The sequence below is a fragment of the Cupressus sempervirens genome, chromosome 5 (assembly GCF_028749045.1).
Source record: "Cupressus sempervirens isolate cs-2001-9-10 chromosome 5, ASM2874904v1, whole genome shotgun sequence".
Taxonomy (NCBI): domain Eukaryota; kingdom Viridiplantae; phylum Streptophyta; class Pinopsida; order Cupressales; family Cupressaceae; genus Cupressus; species Cupressus sempervirens.
This window is the reverse complement of record NC_143122.1, coordinates 811,409,563-811,426,568: the sequence shown is the minus strand read 5'-3', so window position 1 is coordinate 811,426,568 and position 17,006 is coordinate 811,409,563. Positions and strand designations below refer to the sequence as shown.

At 39.4% G+C, this 17,006-nt stretch overlaps 1 protein-coding gene across 4 annotated transcripts in view; it reads right to left on the bottom strand.

The window, feature by feature from the left end:
• Positions 1–8,207: 8,207 nt before the first annotated feature.
• The window catches only part of LOC149558362 (phosphatidylinositol/phosphatidylcholine transfer protein SFH10-like), a 285,735-nt gene continuing 276,936 nt past the window's right edge, over positions 8,208–17,006 (bottom strand). For all 4 annotated transcript variants that reach the window (XM_089832627.1, XM_089832628.1, XM_089832625.1 and 1 more), the window contains 4 exons: positions 15,510–15,630; positions 8,748–9,034; positions 8,586–8,660; positions 8,208–8,471 (listed from right to left, as the gene is read on the bottom strand). In XM_089832627.1, the coding sequence (XP_089688753.1) occupies positions 8,436–8,471; positions 8,586–8,660; positions 8,748–9,034; positions 15,510–15,630 (519 nt within the window). In that variant the 3' untranslated portion in view covers positions 8,208–8,435. The remainder of the gene's footprint in view (positions 8,472–8,585; positions 8,661–8,747; positions 9,035–15,509; positions 15,631–17,006) is intronic.

The window sequence follows — 17,006 nt, the reverse complement described above, 5'->3', positions numbered from 1 at the left end:
CTTATTTATAATTTAACAATATAAAAATTAAGTACATATTATTTACGATAAGAAGTTTTTGAAAAAGGAAAATCTTGTGCAAATATTTAATATATATTATTTCTTTAAATATGCAATTTTTTTATACATATTTTAATATAAGTTATTTTTTGTTATTCAATTGAAATTATGAAGAAGAAAAAATAATATAAACTTAAAAGATACTAAATAATTTTGTATTTTTATTTATTTTTAAATATATTACATAAGAAGTGCAAAGTAAATAAGCAATTAAGATCTAAAAATAAATATAGATCTTCTCTAATTTAAATAGTTGAACTTTCTTAAAAAGCATTTCTAATTTAAAATTTATTTGATAATAGAGATTCTTGAAAATATACTACAATTTAAATTTAAGTATTGAAATTGTTAGAAACAATTAAAGTATTCTAAGCGAACAACTATGCAGTAATGGTCTTCCTACCGTACCGTATATTAATGTTGATGTGATATATTTATAGTTGTTAGCAGATACATAGATAGATAGATAGATAAAAATTTAACGTCCACGAGGCTAAAAATAGCCTATGGGACAGCAAGACAACTCAAGCAGACTTAAGTAGCGCTGTTCACCTCTTGTGTAGACTAATGATGAGCCCCCCCAATTGCTCAATGTACTCTTCGTTGAACAGGTTATGCCAAGAACTGTCACATATAGTATCCGCAAACTTATCCCTGCTATCCTTGTAGGCCTCACATTTTAGAATAAAGTGCTATTCAGATTCCACTTTCCCAGAATTGCAAAATCTACAAATTCTCCCTTCCCAAGCCTCCTTTGGCCTCTTCCAGCGGTCTCACAACGAAGTTGGTGAGAGTTGGTTCTCAGCTGAGCAATAAGAATTTTAGCTCTCCAATAAATGTTGGCTCCTATGTACACTTTTTCGAGTTGATCACAAGTGGGGTTGAACTCATTTATATAATATAGTTTCTTCCTCCCAATCTCGCTTCCCCAATTTCTCTTGTAGAATTTCTCCATAACAAAGACCTTTATTTCTTTATTATTTGTGGGGCACATTGAAATGAATATTCCATTTACTCATCCACTTGATGTTTTGTTGCATCCATGTCCTTTTTCGCTTACATAGTGTGTCCCTAAAGACAACTTTCGGCCATCTATCCTCTTCCATTTTTTCGATTCTTTTTAGATAGCTTAAAAGGCGAACCATAGCAAGTGCCTCGATAGGCGCAGCCCCCATTTCACTTAGCATGATGTCATATGGAACAGTGCTTTTAATTTTAAACTTGCTTGTAATCAAGTGCTTTTGGATTCCTTCGATTTGTTTCCATTGTGCTATAGTAGTGTTGCTGGCCCATAATTCACACCCATAAAGAACAACTGGCAGCACAAGAAGATCGAACAAGGTTTGAATAGTTTTTCAATCCCACAACTCCGCTTCACGGCACCTATTCTGAAGAGCGTAGAAAGCCTTCCATCCACCTAATGTCCTTTTATACCTGCAGCTAGACCAGCTTAGTTTTTTGTTGAAATCGATACCAAGGTATTTATATTCTGCAACTTCTTCGAGAACACTTCCATTGTAATAAAATTCATGTTGATGCTGTTTTTTATTATTAGAGAAAATCATAACCTTGGTTTTGCTGATATTGACCTGCATCCCCACCATTCTACAAAAGCGCTCAAGAGAAGATAGATGGTCTTGCAAACCAGAAGCAGATTTGGCAATTAAAATGAGATCGTCCGCATATAGGAGTAGCTTTATAACAAATTCCCCTAGCTGAATGCCTTCACGCTCTTGCATGTTTAACCACTTTTCCAGTTTGTCAATATATAAACCAAATAAAGTAGAGGATAAAGGGCAGCCCTGTTTGACCTCGATATCGCTCCTAAAACATTCTGAAATGCCATCTGAAGTTCTGATTTTGACTTTCACCTCTTTGTAGATCCTATGAGCAACAGCTCTGAGATGCCTAGGAATCCCCAATTCTTCCATCCTCAACCAAAGCTTGTCTCTTGGAACGGTATCAAAAGCCTTTTTGAAGTCAACAAAGCAACAAAAAACCTCTTCCTTTTTCTCCCACTCTTTTTTCAATAATGTGTCTCAGAGTGACACAGTGATCCACTGTCGAGTGCTTTGGCCTAAAACCAGCTTGCCCTTTAGCACGTTTATGATTTTCTTTTGCCCATTTGCTGATCCTAGTTTCTATCATACTGCCAAAAAGTTTAGCAAAGAGGGGATTGATCATTATAGTCCTGTAGTTGGAGGGATTGTTAACATCACCACTCTTAAAAAGTGGTATTGCAAGGCTGATTGTCCAATCTTTCGAAAACCCTTCTTGGCAGATTTTGTTGAAGATTTCAGTGATGTGCGGTGCAAGAGTTTTCATACCCCACTTCAAATATTCAGCTTGAAGCGCAACAAGGTCTTTTGCTTTGCCTCCACCCAACTTCTTAATCCCTATCTCTATCTCTTGCACAGTAAAAATATTTGTGGTATCATTGACCAAAGGTGGTTGTCCCACTCCACCCTCTTGTTCATAAAGTTTCTTAGCATAATCAAACCATTGGGTGGTAGTAATATTATTTTCAGTTTGCTTCCTCCTTGGTCGGAGTTCTTTCCAAAAACGTTTGGGGTTATTTCTGCCCAAGAAAATTAGCTCCTCTCCTTGTGGACATAAAATCGATTTTTTTCTTCTTTAGGATCTGTTTGTAGGTCTTAATGTCAAGGTTAGTTTTATTTGACTCCCTTAGATTTCTCCTAGCCCTCTTGCATTCTTTATCAAACCATGCATTGGCTGGAAAACAATTAGTTTCAGATTTTCTATTTTTTGCTCTCTTGCATTTTGAAAGAGCCTTGTGAATCAGATTTGATAAATCATGACTATTAACACCATGCTTATACATAGGGTGTCTCATACAAAGTTCCTCAAGAGTAGCCCTGAAAGTGTTACTATTTTCTGAAGTTAACAAAATTCTGCCCTGAGAAGGTGGGTGTTGAGGGCCTTGGATTTTTGCCCCAATCCATCTATCCTTTGCCCAATACAAATTTACGTACAATGGTCTATGATCTGATTTGAGATCCTAAATGTGCTCTCCAATTTCAACTTCTTCAATATTGTTATACAAATGCTGCGAACAAATTACATAATCTACCACACTTGCCCCGTTGTATGTGTTGCAAGTGAAATTGCCCGACTTAGCCCATCTAGCCAAACCATTACAGATTATTAGATCAAATGTGCCACACAAAGTGATCAATTCTTCCCCAAAATGATTGCAACCTTTAGCATCTTCAGATATTCTATCCCATGGATGATTTCTCTCTTCTGTGAGCCAAATAGGGTTATCATTTACTTCGGAGCTGAAAATACTTGCTTGCCAATTTGTTGTCCTAGCATTGAAATCTCCAACGAGAAGGACATCCCCACGTTGTGAAAAAAACAGCAACATCTTTCTTTAACGTAGCATAAGGGTCATTGTGATCTAAACCACACTTTTTATAAATTTTAGATACTTGTGGAGCAAAGTAACAAGCTGCAATCCTGAGAAGAGTGTTATTTTCCACGATTTTGAGCCATATAAATTGTTTATTAGAATCAGTCTTTTCCAACTGAATGACACGACCTTCTTTTTCTTTTACTAGAACCATTGTACCTCCATAACCTTTACCATTTCCCGCTGCCTCATTCCACACTCCCATCTTCCAGTAGCCTTCAAACAATGGGGTCTTACATCCCTCATGCTCATGTGTCTCTATGAGACAAATAATGTCTTTGCCTTCCGCAATAGGCCCTAACCCAGGCCAACGTCTCCACGGATAACCTCTGCAATTCCAACAAACTAAACTTAAGGACGCCTGCGTTAAGCTTGATTGCTATTTATTTTGATGTGAAAGACTCAAAGTTGAATTATTATCGCTAGGTGTGATTATGGATCTTGTTGTATCGCTGCCTGTTAAGGTGTTTGTTGTTGCACCTTTGTTGCCTTCTTGCTGCCCTTCATTGTAGCGGTGGCCAAAATGAGCAATAACTGCTTTTCCCTTGAACATCCAAGCTCTTTTGCCTTCATGTCTAGCTGTTCTGATTTTTTCCATTTCCATCCTTCTTTCTACTTGTTGTCTCATAGTTAAATCCTCCTCTAAAACGAAGCGAGAACCCCACAAGAGCTGTTTTTTGTTAAGTAGATTTTGTTTGTCGCTAATGTTGAGCATGACTACCTTAATTGGCCTATTTCTCTTAGCGTGTGGTTTGCCAACCCTCCAAGCTTGGCAGATTTGTCCTTGCCACAACAGCACATCTTGTAGGAAATCCCTCGTTAGGTCAAGGGTATGTTCGCCTTCCCCATAGTCTTTTATCCCCTTGATAATTATATTGGATGCCCTAAGCTGCCTTTCCTTGACCTCTTTGTCTTGCGTGTTCACACGAATCTTTGCCTCTTCTCTTGCCATATCAGGGTGTTTGCTGTTTTTTTCCCAAGTTTTGGTGACTTCTGCAAAACTCCTTCTCTTCTCTTCACCATCTGCCTTTCCTGGCAAACTAGTGTGAAGAATCGTTTTCTCCTTATTATGAGATGACTCGATATTTGCTGTGACCTTGTTTGTTTCCAATGTCACATTCAGATTTTTCCATTCATCCTTCATATTCTGCCATTCAAGCTTCTTGGCTAAAAGTGTTTCTTGCAGCGTTGAGATTTGAGCTTTTAAAGTGTTGTTATCGTCTGCAAGAGTTTTATTTGCTGCAATTAGCACCTGTATATTGCAGTAACTTTCTTGCTCCTTAGCCTCTAGGAGCTCCAACCTCCTCTTGGCCCTCAAAAGTTCTTGCACATAAAGATCTGGGCACCAAGCGAGAGGTGTGGAGGTAGGGCTGTAACTGACAGACTCACCGAAGTTATTGCTACCATACAGATGACTGTCACCACTTAAGTGTGGAGGAGGGCACATTTTGACTTGTTTATGCAATCTCTGCCCGTGTTTCTGCTTTTCATGTGACCCTTTCATACGAGCAAGTCTACGTTTTAAAATGCCCTTGAACTGTTTAACATTGACCCAGATATATTTTCCTGTCTTGCCAAGTGATGCCATTTTGACTTGCCCTAAATGGTTAGTTTCAAAGTGTACCATAATTTCTTGAATCTAGCATTTTACTTTTTAGCTAAATTCAGATGATTGAATACTAAAAGTTGTATCTGAGTGGGATCTTTTTGGGGTCATAATGCACAAGACGCTACTGGATATTCGTTCTTTTGTATTGTTTTTCTGTTATAGTATTCCGTGCCTCTTTCTGAAATCAAATTTGTGGCAATTTGTGAAGATGTCATTTGTATCTTCTTTTTGTCAACATTATTTTGTACATGCAGATGGAAAGTGTTTCAAAGAACAGTTCATAAGAGCTTTATGGGGCTTTATGGTTGAGGCTATCCAGAATTATCAGAGCCATGAAATAAAGTGGTCTAAGTCTTCAAGTTTGAGTGTCACCAATAACTGTCGTGCGAGTCAAAAGTCATGGCAAGATCATTGAATGATCTTGGCTTGGTGGAGAAATGCTTATATATTCATAAATGGATACAAAGCATCACTAAATTCTGTGCATAGCACTTCTGGTAGTGCTCAACGTGGCTTCAAGGACGACCACATATAGCTTGGACAAGACTGTTGCTATGAATAATAGGAAAATGGTGTGGCAGATGAAGGTTTTGGTAGCACTTGGAGAAGTGAATGGGCATATGAATAGACGTCTAAGTGAGGATGTAGTGTATGAGACTATTGTTCAGACACCGAATGATGTACTACATAGATGTGGATTGATAGTTGTTATTGCCGTAAATTTTTTTGGCAACTTTAGCAGAGGTAGGCGCCACTTACAAACATAATATCTAGGGCCTTTCTGACATTATCCATCTGCGGGTGTCAAGGGTGACCGTGTCAACATCTGGGCACCGGCTCTTGCTCCAACCCCAGGTTAGAAACATACCTAGGTTACTTTCTTGAACTCCCTCCCTGTTTTAATCCTTGCTCTCTGTCGCGAACTATAGGTAGACAGGGCGACAATGAAGATAACAGATAAATATATAATTTTGATTTGCTCCCACAATTTGTGTTGCTCAAATCCGACGATAGTTATAGCGAGGGCATAATTGATGGTGTTTTTTTTTTTCCCAAATTTCTTGTGATTTCATAGAGTAGGCATACTATTTCTGCATAGATTTTTTTTGAAAACTGGATAAGCACGAGCTTCTTCTAGGGTTTGTACGCAATACTACTAAAGATTGGCATGGCAGGCAAACAGACAAGGTGGTTGATCTTGGACGTTGTCAATCCCCCTTTTCTTTAATCTGTGATCTATGTTAACATTAGACTGGCAAAACGAAAATTCTACGGCGGCCTATAAAGAATAGAGTTGAAAGAAGTTTCTACAGACATCTTTTCCCCAATTTTATGTCTGAAAAAACATCTTTGCCTCTGGCATAAATGCCACCAGCCAATCAGAAAATAAGAATTCTTGATTCAAAATTAATTAAAAAATAAATAGCTTTTTCAGCTTTAGAAGTTCTTTATCTGTTGAAAAAAAATTAATTGGTGACCACCACCAAAAAAATTAGTACCCTGCCTTACGCAAGGCAGGGACTAATTAGCCTGGAAACCTCCCCTTGTGCAAAGTTAGCATATTAACCATAAAAAATTTAGGAGGTCAGAAGCGTACCTTATATGTAAGAGAGGAGCGTAAAGAAAGGGAATCACAATTTTAATCAATTGCATCTAACAGTGGTATTAGTTTGGATTCGTTCCCCAATGCTGCCAATTTTGCATTTTCTCTGCTGCCGCTTCCCTGCCATACTATGCATCTCCTCCATTATCATTCGTCGCCTCCGTGTCTGTCTGCGTGTTCCACAATCGGGGTCGATTTTAGAGCAAACCAGTTCCCTACAGAACACATTAGGTTAGCGAAGGGGAGTTCCGCCTTGATCCCGCCGGGAAGTATCAACAAAGACGTGTCCATGGCCAGAACAAGAATACTCTATTGCCGCCTACGCTTCTTCCGCAGCTTTTCTTCCCCACTCGAGACACTGCAAATTCTCTGAATCGCTTCCCTTATATAGAAGTTGGTTGTGTTTTCCAATTATAACCAGATAGAGGGCGTTGAAGAGCCGGGATTAACCGAGCAGAAAACCCCAGCATGGACGAGACTGGGAGGAGATCTGAGGAAAGAAAAGAATAAATGCTTGATGACCCATCTTACTGTATCAGAATCTTCCCCAACTCTCCCACATGCAAGAGCATTTGTGTCGAGTTTCCTGACGAAAACAAACCTCATAGATCAATCTTCACGTCATTTTTCTCAACCCATGAACAGACAGAAGGTAGTCCATAGAATCCCCTTTCCATGCCCAGCAAAGTGAAAACAATAATACATGCAAAAACTGATTTGAAAACACCCACTCCAGACCATTTAATGCTAACCAACCCGTAAAGAAAAATGAGGAGGATAGCAGTCTGCGAATACTTAATATATACTGGTAAATAACTTTAATTTGCAGTTCTGAATTGTTAATAAATTAGATTCCTCCAATGATTTTGTTGACTGTAAAACCTCAAGCCATAAATTGTTTTGACTAGAATCCACATGGGGACTGAGTTGACTGGTATCATGAAGAATGGGTCGTGACAAGTCTTGAATACTTATGATATTTATTTTCTCTAGATTTACGTCAAAGGGATTTTGTGCTGGCTTTCTAAAATTGTGGTTTTATTTAAATTCTGTTTGAACAGTACTCTAAGATTCATAAACATGATTGCTCCTTATAATCTTGGTTATGCGCAGTGTTTTTAACAAAATGTTCTAAATCTCCTTGTATTTTCACCTCTCTTCATAACTGTAGGTGTAAAGTGCTAGTTTTGGCTTGGACCTGTTTCGGCCTTGGAAAAAGAATCTTCTCGTCAAAGCTATTGACATGTGGGATCCTTGCGATCAGTATTGAGTAAACCGCGGATTCTCACTCTTCGATTGATATATGTTTAGAGTGAGGTACTGCTGTTCCTTACACATCCATTTCAGAAATATGACAGAGAATGCAGAGTATATTTTATGAGTTAAAATTTGAGTCTGTTCACTGTGATTCTGTTATGAGCTAAAATTTGAGTCTGAGAGTCCTCAACAGTTTTTTAACCTTCTTTATGATATGACCACATGTATAAAATTTGGAAAATAAATAAATCAAGAAATTAAGGAAACTGCATTAATAAATATAATTATTAAGAGTATTTACATATTTTACAAGCTGTTTGCATTGCACTCAAATATGAGTGTGATGACAAACAGAAAAATAAATTGATATGGAGATTCAATCAAAAGTTGAATCTAATTAATCATGCTTGTTACAAAACATAACCAGAACCTTCAAGGTACCAGCACCCAGCAGCTGGCTGATCAGTTCCCTATCAATCATAATGTCGTCCCCAACCACATCGCCTTTTCTGGCATCAGAATAAAAGTTCAAGCTCAGAGTTAGATCTGTGCCATTGAAATGTTCTACTAAAATTGCATTGCTTGTGTTTCCTGGACTAGCCATACTTGCTCAAATTACTTACTGCAAAGGTTGTATTTTTCAACTGTTCAAAACTGTTCTGGAGTGCATCCTGTCTGGCGATAACAGCATTAAGAGCCTACAATAACTAAATTTTCAGCCCGATACGAAAGTCAAAGGATTAAAACAAATATCAACGCAAACTTAAGCAGCAAGGAATACAAACCATTTTTGTCTCTGCAAGTTCAGTCTCTAATCTCATTATCTTTTGAGAGTTGAGATCTTCAGTCAATGAAGATGTAGGATCAGAATTTGGCTCCAAGTTTTCTTTCTGTTCTGTGTCAAGCCGCTCTTGCCAACTGGGTGGAATCTTTTCTATTTCTCTATTGTTCTTTCCTCCAAGTGAACCCAAACTGATCATATTCTTCAACAGCCACAATGATGGCTTAATAGCCATTAACAGTCGGAAAATAGCCCAAATAGGTTCAAGATAACCCCTTGCAAATCTTTTATCTGTAATCCAAAAAAAGGATGTAAATAAACTTTAGACATAGTCACAGGAAGAATGCAAGCAGACAAAATTTGTAATTTAGGTTATTAAAGTAATGATTAAATCTAGTTTTTCAAATCAAGACTGTCGTCGGTAGAAATTGTGTATCGGCCGACGGGTTCCTTCGGTAAAAGTCTTGTTATGTAGTCGACAGGAAAACAGTTTGTAACGGGTATAATGTACTTAGCCGACGGATACCTTCGGGAAGGTTCGTCGGAAAGTATTTATAACCCCTTCGGGAAGCATTGTATTCATCTTATCATTATCGGATCATTATCATATCATATGAGAAAAGCATAATGTACTGTTGGCATATGCGATAATAATAAGGGTTCTGCTGGTTGCTGTTTATGTTCGTATTCTTTGCTTGTGTGCGCCGCTTAATTAATCCATACGGTAAACATTTGGCGCCGTTGCCCGATGGATCTGGTACGCAGGCAGGCGGAGATGAATTAAATGCCGAATCAGTTGAACAAAGACAAGAGTAAGCTAAAGGAAAAAGATGACATACGCGTTGCGCAGGAAAATTTAATTTTGGCTCAGCAGATAGAGCGTCGAAGGAGGTTTCAGAAGATTTCCAACGGAAGCAAGAGTGCGGAAGGATTGTTGAAAGAGACTCGATAACGGCTTGATTTGGTGGAAGAAGCGAGGGAGGAGTTTCTGAACCTGCATACGCCACGGGAAGAGAATCCTGACGGAAGCAGATCGACTCGCACGGCTCGGAGTGCAGAAGGAGCACGAGCGTGGAGTGACCTCTTCGTCCGAGATATACTTCCGGAACGGACAACTACGATTGACAAACCCTCTTCTTCACCAAACAGCGCGGAAGCAGAAAACAGCGCGGGTGTTGAAAACAGCGCGGAAGCAGAAAACAGCGCGGGTGTTGAAAATAGCGCGGAAGCAGAAAACAGCGCGGGTGTTGAAAACAGTGCGGAAGCAGAAAACAGCACGGACGCAGAAAATAGCGCGGGTGTGCAAAACAGCGCGGGTGTACAGATCAGCGCGGGTGTCCAGAACAACGCGGGTGTTCAAGACAGCGTGGGTGCTCAAAACAGCGTGGCAGTGCAAAACAACGCAGGTACACAACACAACCCTCGACATACAGTAATAATGGCAGGTCCGAAGGAAAAATTGCCTAAATTTGATGGTGATGAAGCAGCTGATCCCATTCGACATTGTAAAACATGTGAAACGATCTGGAGGGCGAATGGCATAACAGATACAAACGAATGGATCCGACAATTTCCCGCAACCCTACGCGGTGTTGCTATTGATTGGTTTACTGATGCCGATCCACAGAAATTGAATAGTTGGGATAACATTAAGAAGGAGTTCATCGCAGAATTTCAACTTTTGCGGGATGACAACGAAATTGTCGCAGAGATATTCAATACCAAGCAAAAGAAGAATGAAACTGTACGGGTCTTTGCCAGAGGTTGAAGGACTTAATCAGTAAGATGGAGAATAAACCAGCTGACGGGTTACAGAAACGATGGTTCATTGAAGGCCTTCACCCGACGCTGCGGAAGAAGATGAAGATCGTGCCGCAATCCACATACAATGAAGCATACAACCGGGCAATGAACCTCGAAAGTGACCAGAAGACAAAGAAGAAGAAGAAGACCAGCTCGTCCGATTCAGATGACGATGCATCCTCCGGAAATGATAGCAGCGATGACGAAGGAAGCAACAAGAAGGTTCGTGCCCTTCAGAAAGACATGCTTCGGATGATGAAAGAATTCAAGAACATGAACAAGGACCCTAAGGGTAATGACTTATGGTGCACGGAATGTAAGAAAGAAGGCCATACGAAGGGATCCTGCCCGAAAGAGCAATTTTGCGAGATCTGCCAGATTATGGGACACTCAATAAAGGAATGCCCTTTCAATTTGAAAACAAGAACACCGCAGCAAGTGTTCCTGACACAGGAGGCCTCCCCGTCCGGAGGGAACGGGAACACCACTACGGAAGGTGCCACATCGGGTGGATACCGAAACAACCGGCACGGTCAAAATAACAACAATACCAGCAACAACAATAATGGCGGAAGGAGTCGAATTCAGTATGATGCAAATGGTCGGCTAATTGTTCAATGCCGCGCATGCAATCTGTGGGGTCACTTTGCCCGCGAATGCACCACAACAAATACACCGAAGTTACTATGTCGCTGGTGTGGACCTGGTGATCATGATGATACCAAGTGCCCAAAGTCCGGAGTAAATCTGATTACTGTAGGAACAGACGAGGAAGAAGTTCTGGCCATCACTCGGAAGCAAGCGAAGCTTTATCCTGACCCAGCAGAAGAAAAGAGGAGACTAGAGGAAGCAAGGGCAGAAATCCAGAAAGCAACACAGGCAGAAACGACACACCTGAAGGACACGCCGAGTACTTCCGTACGGAACTGCGCAGAACAGAACATTGTCCGGCAAATTTTGCAAGCCGAGATACCTGTCAGGATAAGTGATCTGTTGCTCACTATGCCTCAGCTCCGATCGGCACTCACAAACATTGTTCCCGCTGCTCAACTACCAGGCGAACATGGAAGGAAGCAAGAACGTGGAGCAAGTACAGTACACAAAAAGGAGAAGGAAAGTGGCGCAAGTGCAGAAGATCCAATGTTGTTAGCCCTCTCATCCGGACGCCATCCAGCAGTCGTCGAAATGGGAATTCTCGGGACTGTATTGACGGAAACAATTGTGGACGGAGGGTCCGGTGTCAATGTGTTGCCTGAAGACATTTGGAAAAAGTTGGGACAGCCGACATTATGGCCGCCTACATTCCAGCTGTTAACGGCCGATCAACATGGAATCAAGCCATTGGGAGTCCTGACAGCACAACCAGTGACGATTGGAACACAACCGTTCCTGTTGGACTTTGTCGTGATCCCACTGAAGCGGAGAGGATATGATGCCATTTTGGGCCGGGGGTGGCTGATACAAGCCAAGGCAAAGCACGATTGGAAGAAAAATACTTTATCACTCGAAAGCAAAGGCCGAAAGTATGTCATCGATCTACACACTCAGATGGTTGGAGAAGAAGCTCTATCGTCAGATTTCGAAGGAGAAGATGATGAGAGGAGGCAGAGTATGGAACCCGATCAGGAGGGAGTCTTACAATTGGAAGGAGATGATGATCTGGATTCAGTAAATGGTCTTTACCACTGGCAGATAGAGGATTATGAGCTCTTTTCAAGTTGTAATATGCTAAGGATCGACGAAGGTAAGAAAGGAGGAAATGAATGTCCGAAGGAACACAGAGAAGCCGACGAAAGAAATGAATGTCTGAAGGAACATGGAGAAACCGAAGGAAGAAATGAGTGTCTGAAGGAACATGGAGAAGCCGAAGGAAGAAATGAGTGTCTGAAGGAACATGGAGAAGCCGAAGGAAGAAATGAATGTTCGAAGCAACATAAAGAAGCCGAAGAAGAAAACGCGGATATGACTGAAGCTGAAGGACAGAACATACAGTACGAACCGAACAGAAGGAAAGATTCTATTGTACGATTGCGCAGGAAGAAAGTATTATGTCGAACCACAAATATAACAGAAAGGTACTGGCAGCAAGGAAGGCACACGATATGGTCTGCACAGGAAACAAAGCAAAAGGGTCTAATAAAAGTTGCAGCAGTACGGAGTGAAAGTGTTATTGATGGACAGAAGGGGCAGTTGATGAAGTCCATGGTACGGGACTTCGGGAACAAACTGGGCGATATGGAGATGACACAGAACAAGCGTAGCAGGTTTCCACTCGGACAGTGGGTATTGTACGACGATCGGAATGAGATCAAACCAGGCAAGTTCAAAATTAAATGGGTCGGGCCGTACCAGATGAGGGAAGCAAGCAATAACAGAGCAATAAAACAGTGGATGCTAGACCGAAAGGAAGTATTCCATGTAGTGAAGAGGTCGAAGTTGAATGTCTGCAATGAAATGGACGAATAACTGAGAGAAGACTGTAAGTATTGTATATATGTAAATATTGTAGATAATTGTTCCAGAAGTGAGATTTTCAAAAAAAAAAAAAAAAAAAAAAAAAAGAGAGAGAGAAGTGAAGTAAAGCACCGTACGGTTTCTGGAAAGCACCGTACGGATTTTGAAGTGCCGTACGGTTTTCCAGAAGTGAAGTACGGATTTTGAAACTAAAGTGCAAATTTTGAAGACCACCGTACAGTTTTCCATCAGCAATGTACGGATTTCATGTCACCGTACGGATTTCCATCACCAAGGTACGGATTTTATGTTGCCGTACGGTTTTCCATTGGCGAGACAATCCAAATTGCAGTAGAATTTTTTAAGAATGTACGGATTTCATGTTGTAGTACGGTTTTTAAAAGCCACCGTACGGATTTTATTGCAACGGTACGGATTTCATAGTGAGGGGCATTGTACGGTTTCCACAAGCACCGTACGGATTTCACAAGAAAAAAATTGTCGTACGGTTCTCAATGTTTGAAGAAGGGTGTACGGCTTTTCAAATAAATTAATTGTACGAGCTCTCAAGAGGCTGCTGTACGGATTTTTAGAGAGAGATACCGTACGGCTTGTGTTTCGTACGGATTTTAAAGCACATATATTAAGCATACGGATTTTAGAGCCTTTTTTTTGTACGGATTTTTAAAGAAAAGCAACGTACGAAAATTGCAGCTAGGAATGCGAGGTGATTGTACGGATTTTCCAAGCATATCATGTGTAGGGATTTGGATTGCAAGATTACAAATTTTGAAGAGTGGGGTTTTTGCGTACGGATTTCATCACAGAAGGGTGACAGGAGGTTTTGTATAAATTAAAAAAAAAAAAAAAAAAAACGTCGACAAATCGAGAATGCTCAGAATGAGTATCAGATGATACCATAGGGAAGAGGAAGAATCAGCGATTGCCAGAAAGAGTGTAGAATCGGCAGAAAATGACAGAAATGGTGTGTTGCGCTGCCCCTCGACCCCGCCGGGGGCGTTGCCCCCTGGACCACCAGTCGTTGCGGATATCAGTCGTGGGAGTCTGACCAGTTGAGAAGAATTGAAGTTACTGCAGGCATGGACCTTCTGTGTACCAGAGGCAGTGGGAGCAAGTGTTGGCTGTGAGGCTGTCTTGGTGGATGTGTAGAGAGCTCGGGAGGAGCTGATCATCCCGTTGGAGGCAGTACAGCGACACTTGGTTCAGTGTACTCGTCATTGGAAAGCAGAAAGCGGCATAGGTGGCTATCAGGGTCAGATGTCAGATTGGCTAAGGTGACAGTGTTGGGTCAGTCATTATATTTTGGTTGTTGATTTGTCTCAGAGATTTTGTAATAGTCGTCGGGAGACGACTTTTCTTTTTTGGGGGGAATGATGTCGTCGGTAGAAATTGTGTATCGGCCGACGGGTTCCTTCGGTAAAAGTCTTGTTATGTAGCCGACAGGAAAACAGTTTGTAACGGGTATAATGTACTTAGCCGACGGATACCTTCGGGAAGGTTCGTCGGAAAGTATTTATAACCCCTTCGGGAAGCATTGTATTCATCTTATCATTATCGGATCATTATCATATCATATGAGAAAAGCATAATGTACTGTTGGCATATGCGATAATAATAAGGGTTCTGCTGGTTGCTGTTTATGTTCGTATTCTTTGCTTGTGTGCGCCGCTTAATTAATCCATACGGTAAACAAAGACTACTCTAACCAGTAGAAAAAAAAAGGACTTTTCAACAAGCGAGCCCTTTTGATATACATTCCCAAAATCTAGGTATGATGGATATTTAGTAAAGATGATAAAAAAACTAGAAAAAATGCAGCGTCATCAGATAAGATGAAACAAAAATTTGTGTAACAGTAACATATTATGATATTAAAACATAATATGGTACAAGCTTATGATTTCATTCCAAAATCTTATAATATAATGTACACAAACAAAAAGAGTTCGACTTATTGACTACTAAAAAATTGCAATTGATTCTAAAAAATATCTAAATTCTGAATTTTGTAAATTGTTCTCTGCTGCAGGTCACGTGTGCCTTATTTCTACTCTGGTTATCAGAGTATTTTCACTTTATAATTGTTACTAAGATGTCAAGGCTTTCATCGTTTAGAATAATTGAAATTCTTATCTTTAAATAATAGTAGAGCCTACAGTACAATAATAACTTGTGAATCTTTATGTGGAAGATCTTGGGTTTGAGTCTATTCAAACTTAATACATAATGATAATTAATTTCAACAAATACTAAAATTCAGAATATACAACCTGTGAAGATAAATAATTTAAATTATAGATGTCCAATGATACAATGATGTATAATCACTTCTACTTTCAAATCCCTTTTATGGGTCCAATTCAATTCTGGAGCATTGAATTGAAGACTAGGTGGAATGAAACTCCCACGGTCTTTCTAGCAACTAACTGTTTATAATGCACATAATTATATATGCAGAAAAAAGTAAATAATTTTACAGATGCTTCACCTTTCAATTGATTATCACCATCAATCTCTTCCCTGTGATCATCAACCCTCCCAGACACATCAGGAATTTGTTCAATGTCGGTGGAATCCCGAGTTTCTTCTAATTGGCTCGACTGTTCTGCCTGCAGTGAGTGGACCATATAAACTCTTGTTAACATAACCACTTCTATTCTTCGTGACATATAGTGCATAACGTACATCTGATACAAAAGACCTTTCCTACAAAAGGCAAGTTTAGAGACAATGCCGAAAGCCACACAAGAATTGAGCTCAAGTATATAATGCTTAACTGCAAAATCATCAATTCATCTTTTCTTGCATTAATTTGAGAATATAAATTGAAGGTCCACCTTTGACCGTATATTAAAACATGCTTAATGACAACAATAACGGGATCAAAACACATAATTGAGAAGAATGCCACGACATGACTAAGAACATGTGATAGCCCTTAACTCAGAGATCAAATTCAATAAATAATAATAGAAGAAATGACACGATCTCGGAAATCAAATAATTAATTATACTATAATATTATATTATTAATATAATAATATTTTATTACAATAATTAAATGAAAATATCTTATTAGATGAAGTAGAATGGCCAAAGAAATAATAATATCATATAAATAAACAATTATATATTATAACATTTATTAATGTTGATATTATATGTATTAATAGTATATTATAACCTTCATATTAATACTTTATTTCAATATATGTACACTAAATATATTGTATTAAAATTTTATATTCTACTAAACAAACTTAAAAGTGGATACTGTAATGCTGTGTCGTCGACCAAGGGTCACGGCTTTACAAAGACGCCTCCTCTCATAATAATTGACGGTGTAGAAACGATAGGAGAAGCGTCAGTAGAAGGGGAGAAGCAGCGGAGATATTATGAGAACACCAGCGACTGTATACCCCAGTAACTGTTCAAAACACCGACTTAATACTGTGACTAAGATTTAAGGTGAATAAATAAGAGCTAAGAGATGGCAATAAGACCACTGTCGAAATACAGTCATATTAAATAGTGACAAGGAACATTATTACCCCTCCATATAAATAATCCATTTCTGCTTATTAGTACACAGTGATATATGAATGTATTTTGATATCTTGTTAAAGTAGTAACTGTTCAAAACACCGACTTAATACTGTGCCTAAGATTTAAGGTGAATAAATAAGAGCTAAGAGATGGCAATAAGACCACTGTCGAAATGCAGTCATATTAAATAGTGACAAGGAACATTATTACCCCTCCATATAAATAACCCATTTCTGCTTATTAGTACACAGTGATATATAAATGTGTTTTGATATCTTGTTAAAGTTTGAAGAGCTTCAGAAGGCCCGCGGTTTTCAGCAGTATTGACGAGACTGACATAGTTTGGAAGGGTACATGAAACAAGAGTCTCTATAATCAAATTCAGAATAACCAATCAGTCTCAATTATATTCTGGAAAGTGTAACTTAGAACATACCTT